Source organism: Hippocampus guttulatus, chromosome 8 (assembly GCF_054856545.1).
Source record: "Hippocampus guttulatus isolate MCC_2025c chromosome 8, RoL_Hgut_1.0, whole genome shotgun sequence".
Taxonomy (NCBI): Eukaryota; Metazoa; Chordata; class Actinopteri; order Syngnathiformes; family Syngnathidae; genus Hippocampus; species Hippocampus guttulatus.
This window is the reverse complement of record NC_141268.1, coordinates 15644663-15663518: the sequence shown is the minus strand read 5'-3', so window position 1 is coordinate 15663518 and position 18856 is coordinate 15644663. Positions and strand designations below refer to the sequence as shown.

Below are 18856 nucleotides of genomic sequence, written 5' to 3'. Positions count from 1 at the left end.
CTTTTCTATACATGGCGATTAATTTGTCACCAGTCTAGGATGTATCCCAGCTCTCGCTCAAAGATAGCTGCAAAAGGCTCCAGCTCATCCGAGACAAGCGTAAAAGAAAATGGATGAATAGATCATTAGAATGCCATCTCAAATTAGTTTGTCCTATTTTTGGTGCACATTTAAAACCACTGGTTTGTTTTCCCGCTGGTTGCCGTTTGTGTTATCAAGTTGGAGTAAATTTAAGGATTGGGGTTCAAATTCTAATCAGGACAGACTTGATGGGCATGTGGTGTAAAAACTGTGCCAAACGTATCTTGCGGGTGACTTGCTGGTGACAGGGGAAAGTTCTTCTCTCTCTTTCAAAAATGTTGGTCCTAAAATTTGTGGTATATTTAACCACAGTTATACTGTTAACCTGCTAACCCATTTTTTGGTAGCTTTAACTCATCACTATGGGTCGTTTTTAGCCCTTGTTGGATCCAGATCTTGACCAACGTGCTGGGTCAAACGTAATGCTCTCACTATAAATTACCCAGCACTGCCTCGGCCCCCTTTTCTGACCCAGCCCTGGGTTCACCACCGGTATTTTCACCCAGTTTGGGTTACTTTCGCCTAGCAGTTTTAAGATCTTCAGGTTGGCAATATCCAATTCTGTAATTCCCACACCCGCTGATCGCTGTATGATTAGTGTGGCTTGTCACTTTATTGGATTGAAAGCATTTTGCGCCCCTGGAGAATAATAGTGAGCGGTCGATCAACGAGCTGCTTCTCAAAGTCATAGCAGGCTACGGTCTGGGGGGCGCACAGCTAGGACTGCATAGCTAAGCAATTAGGGTCCGTGTCTCCCTGCACCTGCTTGGAGTATGGATGTGCTAGCGCTTCTGCTGAAGGCAGAGGAGGGGGTTGAAGTTGCGGATGTTTGAACTGGGAGCTGGATTAAAGTTGCAGCAAAGAAAGAAGCAAGAAGGGAAAGTCTCCTCCTTTCGATGCCGCTGACCCCAATTTTCAAAGGCTTCCCCCTCCAGGGACCTCCCAAGTCTTCCCCATTATCTTCCTCTTCATGCGGCAGTTTAGGAGGCCCCTTATGATCGACGATTTGTGATGGGCTCTTTTGTTTGTAGTTGCACTGTGATTAACAAAGCTTCTGAGCGCCGCTCTCCAGCGGTGAAACGGTTTGAATGAAGCCGCACTTGCCTAATAAGCCTTGGAAGTCAAAACTTTGAGTCGACACCAGCTTCTCGCCAACGCTTTTTGGAATCTTTTGGCGCTCACTCTCTCACTCTTTCGGCTAATGGTAAAAGCTTTGTGCGATAGGACTGACATTGAAATGAGTTGCTCCTTTTGCAATCTCATCGAAACAAAATGCCCCAAGTGATGAGGATGTACCCTATTTACAGTTGAATCCAGGTTATTGGTTTTTTTTTTCCTCAAATTGTCCCAAAAATTGTAAAAATGCACCCTTCTCATAGGACACTGTCAATCCCAGCTGTAAAACCCTCACGCTTACATCTTACATCATCAATAATGTCAAATACATCACATGAAAGGCTGTAATACATTAATAATGTTTCAAACAATCCCAACCCCCTCCCTGGTAACTGACCTATATTCATAAATTAATTAGCCATTTAGAAGGAACTGAGCAGACGCCATTGAAGTCAACCTTTAATCATTTAAAAAGATGCGGATGACACTTGCTCATGACCACGTTCCATCTCCGTGAAACAAACAAGATAAGACGAAAACAGTGATTGGATCTTTGTCTGGGTAATAAACGCAATTTGCTTTTGTGCTGTGAGCCGACATCAATTAGTAATCAGCGTATAATTAAGAGAGCCAGCCACGCCGTCGGATTTACAGCGGCCCGGCTTCATGCACATGTAGACTGTATGACACTTTGACGTGAAATTAATACACTGATTTTCTTCTGTATTCGACAGCACAAATCGCATCTGCGATATAGACGCATTCTGGTCACAGCACAAACCAAGGGGACTTCTCGTCATCCGCGGGATTAAATTGGCTTTTTGCATCTTTTTCCTAGGATGTGGCAGATCAGTGTTGACACACTCGCGCCTGATCAACCGTTGCCGGCCGGGCGTGAGCATGCATTAATAGCCGTTTGTATCCGATGCCGCATTTCGTTCTCTATTGTCCTCTTATTGCATCCTTAAGACCAGCTAATGTTCTTAACTCATTCAGTACCAGCCAATTCTGGACCAAGTCTGAAAAGACGTTTAAAAACGTCTTTGGGAGTGAATGAGTTAATAAGATGTCGACTGTTTTGTGAGTGAAGTGTGTTTCCCTTGTTTTGTACGTGTGGGACGGCCTCGCTAGTGACCTGATGAGTTTAACTACCTTTGTTGCAAATAATTAATACATTCGCTTTCATATGCAACAAGGACACTTTGTCCTTTGTTTTAATCCAATTCCAAACTCGAAATGGCATATTGTTTGTTGCAAGAGGCCGCTGCAGAGATTGTGAACGAGAACCGAGAACCATTGATTGGGGTTAGGGTTGAGTTCCCTCTTGTTGTCATATTACACTTTTATTTTTCATCGAAGAATATTCATCACAAGAATATTTCTTCAACGAATTTTCTATCTTCATTCTCATAACATTATCCCTTTATTCCTATTTATTGTCCACACATTATTTTACACGGGGATTGCGCTTCTTTTCTTGTGCTCAAAGCTTGTAAATGGCACTTAGGTGGAGTTTTCCTTCCGAGCCTTTACCTGTAAATACTTGTGATGACGTTGTAGGATTACCAAGACGGAGGCCTACCTAACAGGCTGCGTCAGGTGTTTGGTTTCGCAAAGAAGTTTAAATATTTAGATGCTCCTTTTACCGTCTTGTAGGAACAAGTTGTGGTTGTCCTTGTGTAAGACAAAGCTGCGTATCTTGAATTTCAATGGAACGCGCCGTGCTTGACGTGAGTTTCATTTCGTTTGAAATCATCCAAATTTTGAAGCTGCTTGGAACTCTGGAAGGTTCTCATGGTTGATCTCTATATCAACTGTGAAACGCTAGTTCATACAGCTGCTTAAATTCATTTGTATTGTGTGTGTGTGTGTGTGTGTGTGTGTGTGGTCGCCAACAGCTGGACTGCTTTCATCACTTACTGCTATCATGTAATTATCTCAATCAAGCAGTACAGTAATTTGCTTTTCTGTGTGCGCAACTGGTGTGATTTTGTGTTGACTTGACGGTGTGTGTGTGTTATGCATGTGTGTTTTTTGCTTTTACATGAGGCGAGAATGACCGGAGGCACCTGGAAAGCTACTTTTTTTTTTTTTTTTAACTTTCCCTGTGTAAGCTGTCAGTCACATTAGACCTGTTTGGAATGTGTGTAGCTGGAAGGAGGCAGTTGAGGGATGTGGGGGGGCTGACGAATTATAAATACATGTGGTTATTATTTCTTATGGTAAACCTGCATCAGATCTCAAGACTGCTATTGATACGATTATATGTTCTTATGTCCATTAATTTCTATACTGCTTTTCCTCTCAAGGATTGGATAAGAGATGCGGTACACCCTGGTGGGCTGGTCGCCAGCCACTTTCAGGGCACATAGCCACATCCAGACATCCACGCATCTTTGGAAACATTAATTAATCATGTGATGCTGCATAATATTATCTTAAACAGCATGAAAGTCCATTTGATGAGATGAAGCGCTGCAACTCTGGAAAAGTGGCCTTCGCTAGGCCCCAAGTTCTTGTTCAGGTTGGTTGACACAGAGTCCTCCACAGCACCTTACTGGGGCAGTAGAAGACTTAAACCTGTGTCCCTTTTTTCCCCTTTTGACATCATGTCTCCCTTTCCCATGTTCCTGTCTGAGTCTATCTGCCTCTCACCCCTATAACCTCCACTGTTCCCTCCCATCATTTCAAACTCCTCCGTCCCTCCCTCTCAGTCTCTCCCGTCTTTTTTGACTGTTGTGCACTCTCACCCCCTCCCTCCCCCTCGAGTTCCCCCACACGCCATCCCCCAGCTACCCCTCCCTGGTCTGTGAAAGGAAGAATGCCTAAGAGAAATGCTTTGTTAAGCGCCCAGTTGTCATGGTGAACCCAGCAATGCCTGAGAAATTCCTGCTGGGTGGGGATGGAGGGGTAAGGTCCCCTTTTGTGGGGCGAAGATGCGGGGGAGGGGTTGGCACATAAAGTTCTAAAGAGTAACTGTCCCCGTCTCCCTCTTTGGCAGTGAAGCATGTCAGGTTTTCTTTGGAGCTGCAGTACTCCGGGAGACGCTGACCTGTCCCGCCGGGTGCAGACATTTTTATAGGGCGTGCGGCGAGGTGGCCGACACCTGACCTCCGATATAAACCATCTCTAGTGATGTTTTTCTTTTTTTTCTTCCATAGTTTACACCTGCATGTGGCAGACTTCAGAAGCCTAAAAGCACCTGAGACCTCTTGTTGATATAATGGCGCTGTTGTCTTTCTGATGCACTCAGAAGGTATCCCATTTCTAGCTCCTGGCTTTTTTTTTTTTTACTCAGTAGCAGGACATCAGTGTGTTTCTCTACACTTGACTGCGGTATGAGGGTCCTGCAGAGGAAGTGTAGGTTGTGTGTGTGTTAGAGGGGGCTGACATCATCTGAGAGACGGGAGTTGTTTGCGATTAGGATTGGTGCAGTGACGGGGTTAGGCCTTATTTATCAGGGTTGTCCCGCATTGTACTCATCCTCCTGGCAGACAATGGGAGTGGCCTCTGTCGGTCTGCGGTGGCAACTTTCTGTCTTTGTTTCCACTTGTTTGAATTTTATGGGGTAACTACTTACTGTAGTGTACAGTTTAATGGTGACACTACTCCCTGAATGAATCACTGATTGGCTTGGCATGGCACAGCCCTACTCACTATTATACAGGTTGCTTGTTTCATTTGATATACAGGTAGCGCTGTCCCATAACTTTTGTCCAGATCATATATTTCTCGTATCCTCTCAGCATTCAGACTTCAGCTGAACCGAGCGGACATCACAGCCAGCAAACACTTCCAACATCCTGAATGTGACAGCATCTGATTATTTAACAGACTGTTACCTTCACGCTACATTGCTTCCATTTAGCATGGAACAAGATTGAGATTTCACAGTGACCTGGTTTCATATGCTCCGGCTACAGAGTGTAAACTGTCAACATTAAACTGTTTGACGCGAGGTGTGACTGCGAGCTGCAGTGATCTCTGACATGCGGAAATTTGCAACTGTCTCACCAGGGCCTTGTATTGGTAGTGACAGGAGGGCGTCACCGTAGTCAAACAGATGGTCCTCCCTGTGAGCCACTACAATGGTGTGATTAGGATTTCGCAGTTTGCTGGCAATGTGTGATTGGATGCAGGTTGTAGTTTTCTCCTTGAGCAATGTTGTAAAGCCAATTTTGGAATTAATCCTGGGCAAGAATTTTTTTTTAATTGTCTGCAAAGTTTTAAAGTTCCAAAAATCCAAAATTACATTATTGGTTCTTGTGGGGAGGATAATGGTGTTGCATTTGGTCCCGTTCATGAGCTACGCTGCTACGATGTTCATGCTTTCCTTTTTTCATCTCGGTTATGGTTAGATACTATCGATAGGGGCTTTACAAAAAACAACTATATGCTATACCAAATATAGCACGTTTGAGAGACATGTACATGAATAGTGCCTGACTAAAAAACAGCCACAGGTATGAATGAGTAGGTATGAAATGTTCCTTTTGAGCTTTATGCTCACCACCACGATGCTAAGCTAATGTTCATGCTTTCCATTAGCTTTGATGGGACAGTCGCCCCTAGTAACATGGCCGCCACGTGTGTACATGCATTGATTTTAATAGGAAAGTCGCCGCAACTAACACGACTACCACAGTGCCAGCCTTTTAGCCGACTCTTCTCTTACCCTCTTTTACTTGGGGTATGTTTGGAAATGTACACCAGGGGTGCTCTGCTACACTCCAGACAATTCAAAAACTCAAATGTTAGGGCCTGTATTTGTACTCAGTCTGAAAGATGTGCGATCCATGCATTCCTTCGGACTACTCGTTAGACAGCAAACAATTTCATCCTGAATTGCTTCAAAACTCAGTTAATCAGCGATCAATTCTGCACAATGGCCCAGTTGATCGGACAACTGTGAAATGGATCATCTTCGCCTCTGTCTTGTGGCAAATTTTGCAGTTATCAAGTGACCATCGGTTGAAACGAATTGCATCATGTTCGGTCACATCTCTGCATGTGAATGTCTTGGCACTATTGCGCTGACAGCAGTTTTGTTTGATATGCAAATGTTCTGATTGCAAGAGGTCACATTCCGCCAAGCTGGAAGGGGCGTGGCAATTTGTTGAGTCTGGTATTTTTTTTTACAATGCGGCAGGAAAGTGGTCAGTGCTCGTCAGGGGATAAACTGGAAGGCGCCACAGATGAGTACGAATGGACAAAAGCAGTCAGCTCAGGCGCGGGTTTGCACGTTGGGCTTTGTCTCCTCAGGGTTGAAATCCTTGCGTTGACATTGCGCTGCACAAGCTTGTGTCAGTATTGACTCGCCTTTCGCTGCTGTCTTTGTTGTTATCGCTGATCTTTGGCTTTTTTTTTTTTTTAATCAATCGACAGAGGCTTTATTTGTCTGCGGATAAAAACAAAAACAAGGCCGGTCACTAATTTGTCGTATTTCATCCTCTCTTTCCCCTGCACAAAGGGAGAATATGTATTCAGTTTTAATGGCAAATTATTTCGCAGCTTTAACATCGCTCAGATAGAGACAACAGCAAATCTGCTGCGTGGGAGTCGGAGCATGCTGTCTGTCTGCTCCCTCTCGTGAGGATAAAAGCTTTTTTCGTTTCACCTGAGCTGTTTGTGCACAGATCAACTTGTGAGTGGCTGCTGGCCAACAACAACTTCTAACAAAAGTGCTGCTTTGGCTCAGTTGTTGACAAATCTTTACATCATTAGCACCTATGTTATTTCTAACCCCTTTAGATGCATTGCGATATCAAACACTTCTTTCCCGCACCAATCCCTTTGCTAAACTATACTCGAGGGAAACGTCTCTTCCAGTCTAAGTTTTGCTTTTTGAACTTGTAATTTATCGAGTCCATCAGTAATGTCATTTTTTTTTTAAAATGTGTTCAGTTGTGGCCCATTTGTTTGAATGATAATAATAACAAATACACTTTAGCCAGGGAATACGAGAGTATGTCTACACGTAAAACGGTTTCACCATATGGGTCATGTCAAAACAATCAATACATCTGTAATATGCATGCCAGGCCATTATTTGGTGACATAATTTTGACAGTGACATGTGACCTGAAATAAGTCTTTGGTGTTGTGACTGCTGAATCCAGTAGCAGTGTAAGAAATGTACTCATGACGAAAGAGCTGTGTTCCACCATTATTTTTATCCTGACACACTTGTGCTATATTTTACAGTTCTTAACATGGCCAAACAAAAAAACACCCAATTCCTATTAAACAAGTTGGTACTGTCAAATGAAAACAGCCCTTCAGTTTCTTCTGTAGACAGCTTGACAACGAGACACAGACCTCTTGAAAATCTTCCACTCGTTTGATCTTTAACCTACATCTGCCCTCATTAGCGATAGTTCAGGGCAGAAATGTTCTCTCCTGCTCTTTGTTTTTAATTGAACATCCGCTCGCCGGCTGCTGTTGCTGCTGCTGCTCTGGGATTAACTCGGTCGCACTGCTGCAGGCTCTCTGGTTAGCAGTCGCTGCTTCTTGTGCAAGGGTCGTGGTGAGCTGAAGTGTAGACCTGGCAGATCAGGCAAATGGGGAAAGATACTCTGGATTGGGAACGGAACATATATGGAGACAGACAACACTCATGCTCATATTCACACTGTTACTGAGTGGGAGTCAAGTCACGAAAACTAAATACAAGTTAAAATTGTCAAACTATGTTCACTGCGTGATGGCCCTGTGGAAAATGTGGAACCCTCAGCTGGATCTCTAAACAGGTGTGCTGCCTAGTATAAAGCAACAACACTTGACCAGATTTACAGTTGGAAGTTCAGCTGGCCCTTTGCTGACAAGCCCCAGCACCTCTAAGCACTACTCACAAAGTAGCCATAAAAACATCACATGTGTACTGCCCGTTAAGTAATGTTGTGTCAGTAAGAGGACACAGAGCACTCCCACTAAGTAATACATACATCGCATTACAGGCCGCTTCAAGAATTTGGTTGTTAATGAAATCAAAAGGGCCCCAAAGGGACTGTTCTCTCAGGTCAACACTGTTGTGTGTTTGATTGCTGTGTGCGCCACGGATCTCTTATTTGGACGTAGGACAATTGCCAAAAGAGTTTCACACTCAAACCACTCACTTGCAGTGTCCGAAGCAGTGGAAATGGAAGAAAATAGATTTTGAAAGTGGGTCTGTTCCAGTTATTGTCCTAACATGATATCGATGTTGTGGTATCGGAACATTTTTTTGTGGATTGCAAATGTATAGAAATTGTTCTAGAAATATGTATATATATATATATATATATATATATATACAAACACATACATACACACAATTTGTATCTGTAACGTGAGTGTATGTCTTTCATTTCCATGAATACAACCATCCACGAAAAACTAATATAGAGTCAAGCTTTCAATCATTGACATCTTCTTTGAGAGGGGGGCTTTTAAAGATGCCTGTGAGTTACTACGATGCATGGTGGTTGCTGATGTCTCTTTCCGCCGCCATTTGGTCACAGTGCCTTTCTGCTCTTCATCCACCATGACTTGGTTGACATTTTCTGGGAATCCGCTGGGACACTGGACGGTAACTTTGTGGACTAATTAGGCTGGTCTCCCCGATTTCTCTCTCTCGCTCTCTCACTGCCTGTCCCTCAGCAGGCAATTATCACGACCATTAAGCCCCCCTGAAGATTTAAATATAGTATTACCCGCAAGGATATATGTATTCATATACTACTGTGTAAACATCACATTTGTTGTTTTAGCAATGCTGCAATGAAAATGCTTTGTACTCTGTAATTATAGATGTCAACATGAAGACTGCTTTGCAAAGAACTCAAATCATGGCCCATCTGACCAGAACTTTAATTTTTCCTCTCAAAAAGACATTTACAGTCAGCAACAAGTAAAATGTGTGATTTGACATCACAATCAAATCGTATAATTCGGTCAATAACTCCATAAACAACAGGCGGCTTTGTCTTTTCCATAACTTGAATGTCAAATCACCACTCCCGCTGACATATTTCGATGTGTGCATGAACACACGTATGCACACACTTGGTTCCGTGTACTGCCATGGGCCGTCCCAAAACCACACTGTGCGTTTCATCTTTTCCCTGGTGCCACTTTGTAGCCGAGAGGCTCCCAGAAGCCCACAAAGGTCCAAAGTGAAAGCAGCGTCACACTCCAGGTCTGGGATCTAAATGTCCCTCATTTGGCCCAAAAAGGCCCTGCTTCCCCCTCCCTCTTCCTGCGCGGAGAATCCTTCCATGGAGAATGACCCATTTGAAGGATGGTCTGCTTCCTTTCAGAGAAGATTCTCCTCGTGCTCACTTTCCCAGCGTTGCATCCACGCCTGGAGCTGTGCCCGAGTCCTCCATCCAAGAATGCGCGTTGGCAGCGGGCATAATTAAGGCCATGTCTGTCCTCATACTCGGGCGACCCTTTAAAAGCCCCTCTTTACTGAGAGCTGTTTATCGGGCTATGCTGTCATTGCAGAAACGCGGCCATAATGAGCAATGTAGCTGCCAATTTAATATTGGTCGATTTTTTTGTGATGTGTTCCATGTGCCGTGCAGTATTGATACAGTATGTGGATTAGACTTCGTTGTAGTGAATCTCGTCATGAGGCAAGAGCAGAGAAAAAGATTTTGTATAACGCAACAGGGGTTTTTTTTTCGTTGTATGGGGGGCAAGGAAGTAGGAATGGTGTTAATGCATGAAGATTTTTCCACACTAGGGGGTATTTTCACCCATGTAGGTTTCGTTGCAGAGGAGTTTCACTGTACAGTACTGTATTTGTTCTTTTTTATGTGCAAGCATTTGTCTCATGTGCACAGGTGTGTGTGTGTGCTTGTGTGCGAGTGTGTGCACGTGCGCGTGTGTTGACAGTACGGTGTGAATTAGTCCCGCTTGTTTCTGTACTTCCTCCACTCGGGCCATGTATTATTGCTGTGTCGGAGGCTCTTGACTGAAAACAGAGGGATTAGAACCGTGTCGAACATGCTTCTGTTTTGCTTCCTCTTTGAGAACCCCCTCCTGCCCCCTCTTCCTCCTCGCCCTCTTCGTTCTCCCTCTCCCACTCGCCTGGCATCCCACTTTTTCAACTCGCCCAATGCCAGATGGTGATCTGGTAACTTTGGGAAGTTTTCTGTTTGTTTGCGCAAGTTGTGCGCACAGGTTCTCCCGTCTGGCTGGCGTCCAAGCTCCTCAAACAAGGCGACCCATTGATTGTTTGGGAGTGGGGAAGGCGGTGGGCCTGTTTTCACCACACGTTGAGTTGATTGAACTGGTTTTGTGTTTTTTGCCTGTGGACCTGAGGTAGGGCCTATTATGAAATTTCATCAATATTAACTTGAACAATACAGTCCAAAATGACCTCTTTTTATGAAGTAAAATATCAACATCTGGTGACATTAAACACAACACTACCCTAAAATCATGTCATCATCATACACCAAAAACTGGATTATATCATCTTTCCACACTGTTTCTCAAAATTCATTCGAGTGATGCAAATAAATAAAAACACAAGCTGAAGGTGGATAGAAATCAAATTTACCTTTGTGGCTGATCGCAAACGTTACACTTTTGTAAACGACGGAGTTGGAAATACTGCACACCGGCGGTGAAATGCAAACAATTGGAGTTATTGAAGGTGAACGTTTACACGATGTGGTATGGGAACAAGAGGAGACAGGACAAGTGATTAACCGGGGCTGAGAAACGCTTCAACTGTTGAACTTGGAGACTTGGCATGTAAAATGAAGAAGCATTTCTGCTTCCGGACAAAGAAAGGAGGAATTTTACACTCAATGCAAGCGTAAAATTCTTGATTAGTAGTTGGGATGTAATGAAAGGAAACATAAGCTTGTTCTTTCTTGGGCCTGGGGTACGTTATTATCATTTGTTGAACGCATAGCGGGAGATCAATTCTTCTTTTGAACCGAGAATTTGAGGAAAGTGTTTCATAGAAGCGTCGTCCTATTGTAGGCAGTGTTCACACTTGGCAGGTGCGCTCGGGGCTTCAGCGCAATCGCTTCAACGGTGCGGTTCATTCGGTCAAGTGTGAACAATATCACTTGAAACGTGCTACTGAAGAGTTGGTCTCGTTTGTTTGCAAGTGAACTCTGGGTTGGCTTCATTTGCATGAGTGAATATGAGGTAGTGTTAATCCGCATTATTGTTTTGAAAACTTGAATTTTATCACACAGTAGGTCAAAAATGGTGGCCGGTTATTTTGTGCTGTTTAATGGCCAACTCTTGGAAATGACGGGGTGGAGGGGGGCCACATGTGCGCTTTGGTCCTGGAAAACACTTTCTTCAACTTCATTTCATGAAAGATTCAAAACCTTCGTCATTTCTAAAGTTGCGCACTTGGTAGAGATGCGGTGCTAGCACTTTTTTCAGTACGCGTACAAGTATGTTCAATTGAGTGCTTGCCGATATGAAGTACCAATCCTTGCTAGTGACATTGTCTTGTAATTATGATGATAATTATATTTTGTTTTCATCAAATATTGTTCAAAACACAGCATTTTATTGAAGATGGGATATAAGATTCACTCAAATCGGTAAATGTTGTCCTGTGACATCGATGCTATTCGTCAGACATTTTATTGTGTTCTTCATTTCATGCTGGCGTTAAGCTAGCGCTAGCTGATTTCTCCAAAACAAAGCTGTGTGTTTGCTTCAATTTATAATGTGTAGTTCCGCTTTTTATTTGTGTTAGGGTTGCTGTAAACTTCAACTGGGTGCGTCAATAAATGGTTTGAAGCAAGCAAACGTTATTTTTGAAGAACGGTTTGCGCTCTGCCAAACTACACAACACCCCAACTTCAGGGAGGACAGATTGTGCTGTGGGTTTTTTTTTTCTTGGCTTCTGACTCAGCATGAGACTTGATTTTTCAGTTGTGACATATTCACTAACAAACACATCGTGTTCCTTTGTGTGTTTGTGTAGATGGCGTACACTCCGTGTCAGCCCAGTGCCTTCTTCAGGTCACAATCATCACAGATGAGATGTTGTCCAACAGCATCACACTGAGGCTCGCCAACACCTCTCAGGAGCACTTCCTCTCCCTGCTGCTTACTCAGTTTCTGGACGGTGTGGCCCGCGTGCTCTCCGCAGCCCCCGAAGACGTCGTCATCTTTAACATTCAGGACGACACCGACGTCAGCGCCCGCATCCTCAACGTCAGCCTGTCCGTGGCCATGCCAGTCGACGCCGCCCAGCGTCTTCCGGGGCTCGGCGAGCGCGGGGAAGACGATACCGGGAGAGGGGCCGAAGGCGGAGGCTCTGAGTTTTTCGGCTCCGAGGAGCTCCAGGAGAGGTTGTACCTGAACCGCAGTCTTCTGGCTCAGATCTCCTCCCAGGAAGTTTTGCCTTTCGATGACAACATTTGCCTGCGCGAGCCCTGTGAGAACTACATGAAGTGCGTGTCCGTGCTCAAGTTCGACAGCCTGGCCCCCTTCGTGGCATCCGACACCATCCTATTCAGGCCCATCCACCCCATCGCCGGCCTGCGCTGCCGCTGTCCCGCCGGTTTCACGGGAGACTACTGCGAGACCGAGATCGACCTGTGCTACTCCAAACCCTGTGGCGTTCACGGTGTGTGTCGCAGCAGAGAGGGAGGCTTCACCTGCGAGTGCATGGGCGACTACACAGGTGAGAGGCCTCACTCACACAGCTCTCTGTCAACCAGGAAGTGGCTTTAGTGAAATAGAAATTTGAAATAGAATTCTCGTGTATCACTGGGGGCGCATTCCAAACCCACTCACGATTTAGCGGACTTTTAGAAAGCGCGTTGTTGGCTTGTAACACTGTTCGGCTATTTTGTTGGGGGTTTTTTCCTGATGCAACTTATGTATCAGCCCGTCTATGAATAGGCAGAGTGTTCACCTGCAAAGGTATTCACCTCCCACACTTGAATGTTCATCCTGAGATGCGGCAGGAACTCTACATTGATTTGACAGCAATATGTCCTTGCGTATGAATGCATTGTGGTGACACACTAAAGAAACATACGACATGCCACATGCAGTCTGTTGCGACACAAGCTTCCATTTTCAGTGATAATGAAGGAGCGGGACTGTCAGCAGCAGAACTGCCGCAGGAATATTCAGTCCAAAAACGCTGACATTCTCAACTGGGTTAAAAGTGGCTCATTCATATTCATTTTGCAAAAAGAGAGACGCGCGAAATAAAATATGGTAATCAATATAGCATGGATATCATGGGGATTACGTCCCATCCTATTTATTGGAAGGTAAAGTAGGGTAAACTACGGATTTAAGTTTTGAAGCAGCATGTTAATTGCTCTTAAGTACCTAAAGGCTTTGTTTATTTGTTATTTCAGATTTGAATTCCATATTGTAAATGTTCCGTCTACCAGTATTAAGTACGTTATTCACAACTATATATAATAAAATCATTTTTTGATTCGGACTATCAGTATATTATTGATGTCTTCCTCAAATAGTTATCTTCACAGTAATTGACACGCTGGGCTGTATTTTCATAGACAGCTTATCTGTGACAGGACACCAATGTCGTCGGATCCCGATTTCCATATGAGATCGTCGGCGGGGGTTTCCAATTGCTCACTTCACGGCGTAGATGTGTGTTCAGATCATGTCGGGACTGTCATGGAGTGACTAGCGCACCACAATTAATAAGATAATCCTCTTTTATTGAAATTGTCTCTGACCACTCCCACAGCGTCACAGTTCTACTTCTCTCAGATCCGCCACCTTTGTGCAGAGTTGCGCGACGCCACTGATATACACCGTTCACGGAAATACAGCCCCTTGTTTCAAAGAGTCTCTTCGGTGCGTTGTCCGCTTGGAGCAAATTTCCACAAATTTTGGGAGACATAACATAGACTGAGATTAAGACCGTTTTTTTATTTTTTTATTTTTTTTTAAACATGCTGAGCTGCTTAGCATATGTGTACATGTTGAAGTGGTTTTTGGTGTGGTTCATAAACGCAAGGTGAAGTGGCCTACCTCCTCCTTTCATTTTTCTCTATGTTGCCATGGGTGAAAAAAAGTTTGGACTCGATGATCGACTCTATTGCTCACTCCCCGACATTGAAGAGTCCAGAGTGAACCCCGTTGCTAACCAGAACAGGAGAACAGATTGAAATACGTCAAACATCTGTCCCATGAACGAATCCTGACTGCTATTGACTGATATTCTTAACATATTTCCTGTCACCCCCAGTCCACCAGTCAACCCCCCCCCCCCACCCCGTTTTGCAAGAACACGCCATTCCATTATTCCAAAACCAACATTCCAACGTTTTATTTCAGGTGCTGCATTTTATAGCGCCACCTGAAATAGTGTCCGAATGTGTGGGCCCCATCACCAGGTTGAGTGGCACTTAAATCTTCTCGTGCACGGTTGTGGGTGTCAGAGCTGAACTGCGGGCGCTTTCGATGGGAATTGTCATGTGAGTGGGTGAAAATGGGTGGATTTTCACTTCTTTCCCCTGTAAGCAGCAGACGGGTATTTTCACCAGTTAGTGGGGTGGGGGGGGGGGGCGGGTGTTGAATGTTGAAGGAGGGGTTCTGAATCTGTCATTCTGTCACAGTCACTCATGCAGGTTTTATTTGATGCGTTGTTTTTTTTTTCTCCTCTCCCAACGTTGATCAAAGCGCTCGCATTGTGTGGTTCACATGGCTAAGTGCTGCAATTAAAACTGGATGAACAATCTGAGGAATAGTTCAGTGTTGGTGGTGGGTGCATGGATGTGTGAATGCGTGTGTGTGGTTTGGATCTGTTGGACCGTAGGCGTTTGCCAGATGGTAGTGATGGGGGGGGAGAAAAACAGAAGAAAATGTCGGCATCATTTTAAACACTCTTCAGAAGGACAAATTTTCAGTGAAAGATATTCATCCTTTGAGGTGTTTCGTCGTTGCCGATGAGATGGGTAATCACCTTGCATGATAAAAATAAAAGCAACTACAATCACGTGACTGTTGAAATGACAACTTCAAAAGTAAATAAGATTCGATGCTAAAAATTCAGCATTTAAAAAGAAAATGAAGTTGAAGTTATTCACTCGTGGTGTTATTGGTGTGATTGAGCTGTATTTTGCAACGTAAAGGTGATTAAAATTGTTTGTGTGATTTGTCATTATCCAAAGATTATTAGCTAGTCATTTGAAATGAAACATTTCAAGAAGGTATAAGTGTTTTTTTAAATTCATTTTATTGGTTGAGATAATTGACAGAATAATCAGTTCTAAAATCATTCAATACCCGCAGCCCTGAAGTGATGTGTTTTGCTGAGGTCTGCAAAAGTGTAAATGTATTCCAAAAAAAAAAAAAAAAGATAATCGTGAGAAGTCAGCGTGCTTGTTGGGAACAAGTGACAACAGCGTTCAAAAACTTGCAGAGAGGCAAGTGTGAATTTGCAATCGTGAAAAGTCTTCATTTGAATCACGATCATGCAACCGAGTGAACCGACAAGAACACGGTGAGTTGTGAGAGAACGCCCCCCCCCCCCTCAACCCTCCTCTCCCCGCTTTCCTCACAGCGTTCTGGCACCCTGCTTGTGCTTGTCATGCAGCTTGCATTCATACTTTCCCAAAATTCATTTTTCGACTATGAATGTGTTTCGGAACAAATCTTGTTTTCAAATGCAGACGACACTGCTGCCAAACAATAACAACCACTTCAGTGTATCTCTGAGAGAAGATTACAAAAACGTGTTTCATCCTGTCTGATGATTCCAGATGGTGGATTAGAAGATACAAGCAAAATTAACATTATAATTATTTTTTCCCTAATGCTGACTTTCTACGTCACAGATTTTCACCGATTGCACATTACTGCTTGTTCGCAGGAGGGCCAAAGGTGCCTCATAGCGATCATGTCCCAATCAGGAGCTGCGCATCCTCACACTGACCTCATTGTACCTCTCAAGTGTGTAATTAAAAGTTGAGCTCGGTGCCTCTTGGAGAGGGTCATCGGTGCTCCTGCTTCCTCGCAACCTGACGACGCCCCACTCGCGTCTCTGGCGCGTCTTTTATCTCATTAAGGCAAGCCTGGTAACGTTTTACCAGAGGTGGTATTATGTCACACATGTGCGAGTTAGAAATCAAGTCTGGAGTTGGAAGCTTCCATTTTCAAGCAAGTTTAAAATAACTGGCAAAAATCAAGCGACTCGAGTCGAATTGTGACTTTGCTGAGGCAAGTCATAATCTGAATGCTTCAGGAGGTGGCTTCAAAAACCACATGTCCAAATATGGTCAATTTTAAAATTTGTCACATATCCATTCTGTTGGTCTGTCCGCAAAGCAGCTGATATTTTTCATATTGATAGCCAATTTTAAGTGTTGGAACTAACGAGAACAAATCTATTCACTTTCTTGGACAAAACGTCATTTTTTTCACTCCGCGGGAGCCATCCGATATTTTGTCGCCTCAAGTCTGGATGCTTTTCAGTCAAAACATGTTAAAGCTGTCACGATAAGTGCAGAAGGAAGCGCATCAGCCTGCAGGTTTTTTTTTCCCGAAAAGTAGTAAGTCTGATTCTCAGCAATACCAAGTCATAGTCAAGTCGAGTATTTTATCAATTTGAACCAAGCAAGTCCTCTGCATTTTTTTTGCGGGGGTGGGGGGGGGGGGTGCACCACCTCAGAGTTGTCCCATATTTTCTGCTGCCCTTGAATTTATTCTGCTTAACTACTGACTCCCGTTTGTCAATGTTTGTGACTTTGCGATGTGTTGGGGGAATAACAAAATGACATTTTTTAATACATAATTTAACAGAAACTCATATTCCAATTGCATTTATCATTTATGCAGGCATGAAGTAAACATTAAAGGGCGCAATTTGCCGCCTTAATGATTTATGCCGGCAGCTAACGCTCACACACGGTCCCTGCTTATCGTGACTTGTTTGAATTATTAATCAGGAGATGGGGGGGGGGGGGGGGGGCATTTGTCACACTGAGCTCTGCTCCCCGGTGTCGCACTCACCTGGCAACGTCGGTGCGGCAGCTTAGCAGCGCGGGGACGCTTGGAAGAGTGTAGACATCCCATCAGGAGCTTTGACTCACATGCAACCTTAGCGAATACAAACAGTTTCGATCATAAATGGATTGAAGGGAAGCAGTTGTTTGAAGCCAGAGTAGAATATTTTGGTCTCTTCCAGCGTTGTGTGGATTTACCCCCCGACTGACTTGAACGCACATCCCAGCAGCTCTTAAGCAAACTTTTAGTGGAGCATGATTTATGATCCCAAATGAAAGGTGACTGTATGTTGAAGAAGTGGGCGGCCAGTGTTTCACTCGCTGCACGACTCTCCAACTTTGACGCACATTCCAGCGCAGGCAAAGGGAGCTGCGACGCTTGATTGAAAGCTCAGTGGAAAATGTCGGCAAATAAGCACAGAAGACCTGCTGATGATGAACTCTTTCGTTCCACAAGACGTACTTGTACGTCTTTTTAAAATTAGGCCCCGCCTACCAAGGACGTATTTGTACGTCCAAATCTTTTTTTTTTTTTTGCGCCATAGAGAGGAGGAGGGTCTGATGCAATCTGAATGAGAATAAGCCGTTTGCATTGTAAATCATGTAAAAAAAAGCGACCAGTAGGTGGCAGTGGTGCCTCACGTGATTGAAATGCATGCTTTTACAAAAAGCTCTTTTTCTCCATTTTTTTGCCCAGGAATCGCCATTTCCATGAAACTTAGCCATTTTGCAATGCCGATTGCTGAAGAAAGGAAAAAGATAGAAACGAAAACATTTTTTTCTGCTGAAAGAAGAGAGTCCATTTTATTTTGGGTAGCTCCATGTTTATATAGCATTCGAACCAAATATGCTGTGAGCCTTGAAAGATCAGTCAAAATCCAGTAAAACGCTGGGATTGAGGGGGTTGCTCCAGTGAAAATGGCTGGAATTGAATGAGTTAATACGCACACCGTTAGGCGCTGTATCAATAATATGATCATCTAACACATTTGGGAAATACATATTGTCTGTTCTGATTATTTCATTTTCTCTTTGTCTCAGGTGAGCGTTGTGAGCTGTCGTCACGCTCCGGCCGCTGTGCTGCGGGAGTCTGCAAGAACGCCGGCGTGTGCGTGAACCTCCTGGTGGGCGGGTTCAAGTGCGAATGTCCGTCGGGCGGCTACGAGAAGCCTTACTGCGAGATGACCACCCGCAACTTCCCCCCAAACTCCTTCCTCACCTTTAAGGGTCTCCGCCAACGCTTCCATTTCACCGTTTCGCTCACGTAAGCTGCGTTATTCGCATCACGTATTGATAGCACCTGTTTTGCCCGCCAGACTAGCATTAGCAGGAGTCACATGACCCAATTGGAGGGGGGCTTGCTGAAGAAATTTCACCGGTAGTTGAAAGGGGACTCCGATGCAACACCGCTTTATTTGTGGTGCACCCCCTAGTGGTATTAGAAAGAATCACTGAATTAAATGTTAAAAACTGTAAATAATGTGACAGCGGCTTGAACGTTTTCTCAATCCAGTCCAGTACATTTGTTAAGTACACTTCAGTCGTTTGTGACTGTTTGTGAATATTAATTATATCATCATCACCTGCAAAACTCCTGTTCCACATATCAACCGCATTACCTGTATCATCTACTCTATATCACTTGTACTGTCTGTATCACCTCCATTGCTCTCTGTGCAGTGTGACTCAGT

The 18856-nt window shown here is 44.1% G+C and overlaps 1 protein-coding gene across 9 annotated transcripts in view; it reads left to right on the top strand.

Moving 5' to 3' along the window:
- celsr2 (cadherin, EGF LAG seven-pass G-type receptor 2) overlaps window positions 1-18856 on the top strand; it is a 46046-nt gene that overhangs the window by 5070 nt on the left and 22120 nt on the right. For all 9 annotated transcript variants that reach the window (XR_015101661.1, XR_015101660.1, XR_015101659.1 and 6 more), the window contains exons 2-3: window positions 12146-12850; window positions 18207-18429. Coding sequence is in view for 6 of the 9 variants with exons in the window: in XM_086118355.1 (XP_085974481.1) it covers window positions 12146-12850; window positions 18207-18429 (928 nt within the window). In the remaining 3 variants the exon portion in view is untranslated. The remainder of the gene's footprint in view (window positions 1-12145; window positions 12851-18206; window positions 18430-18856) is intronic.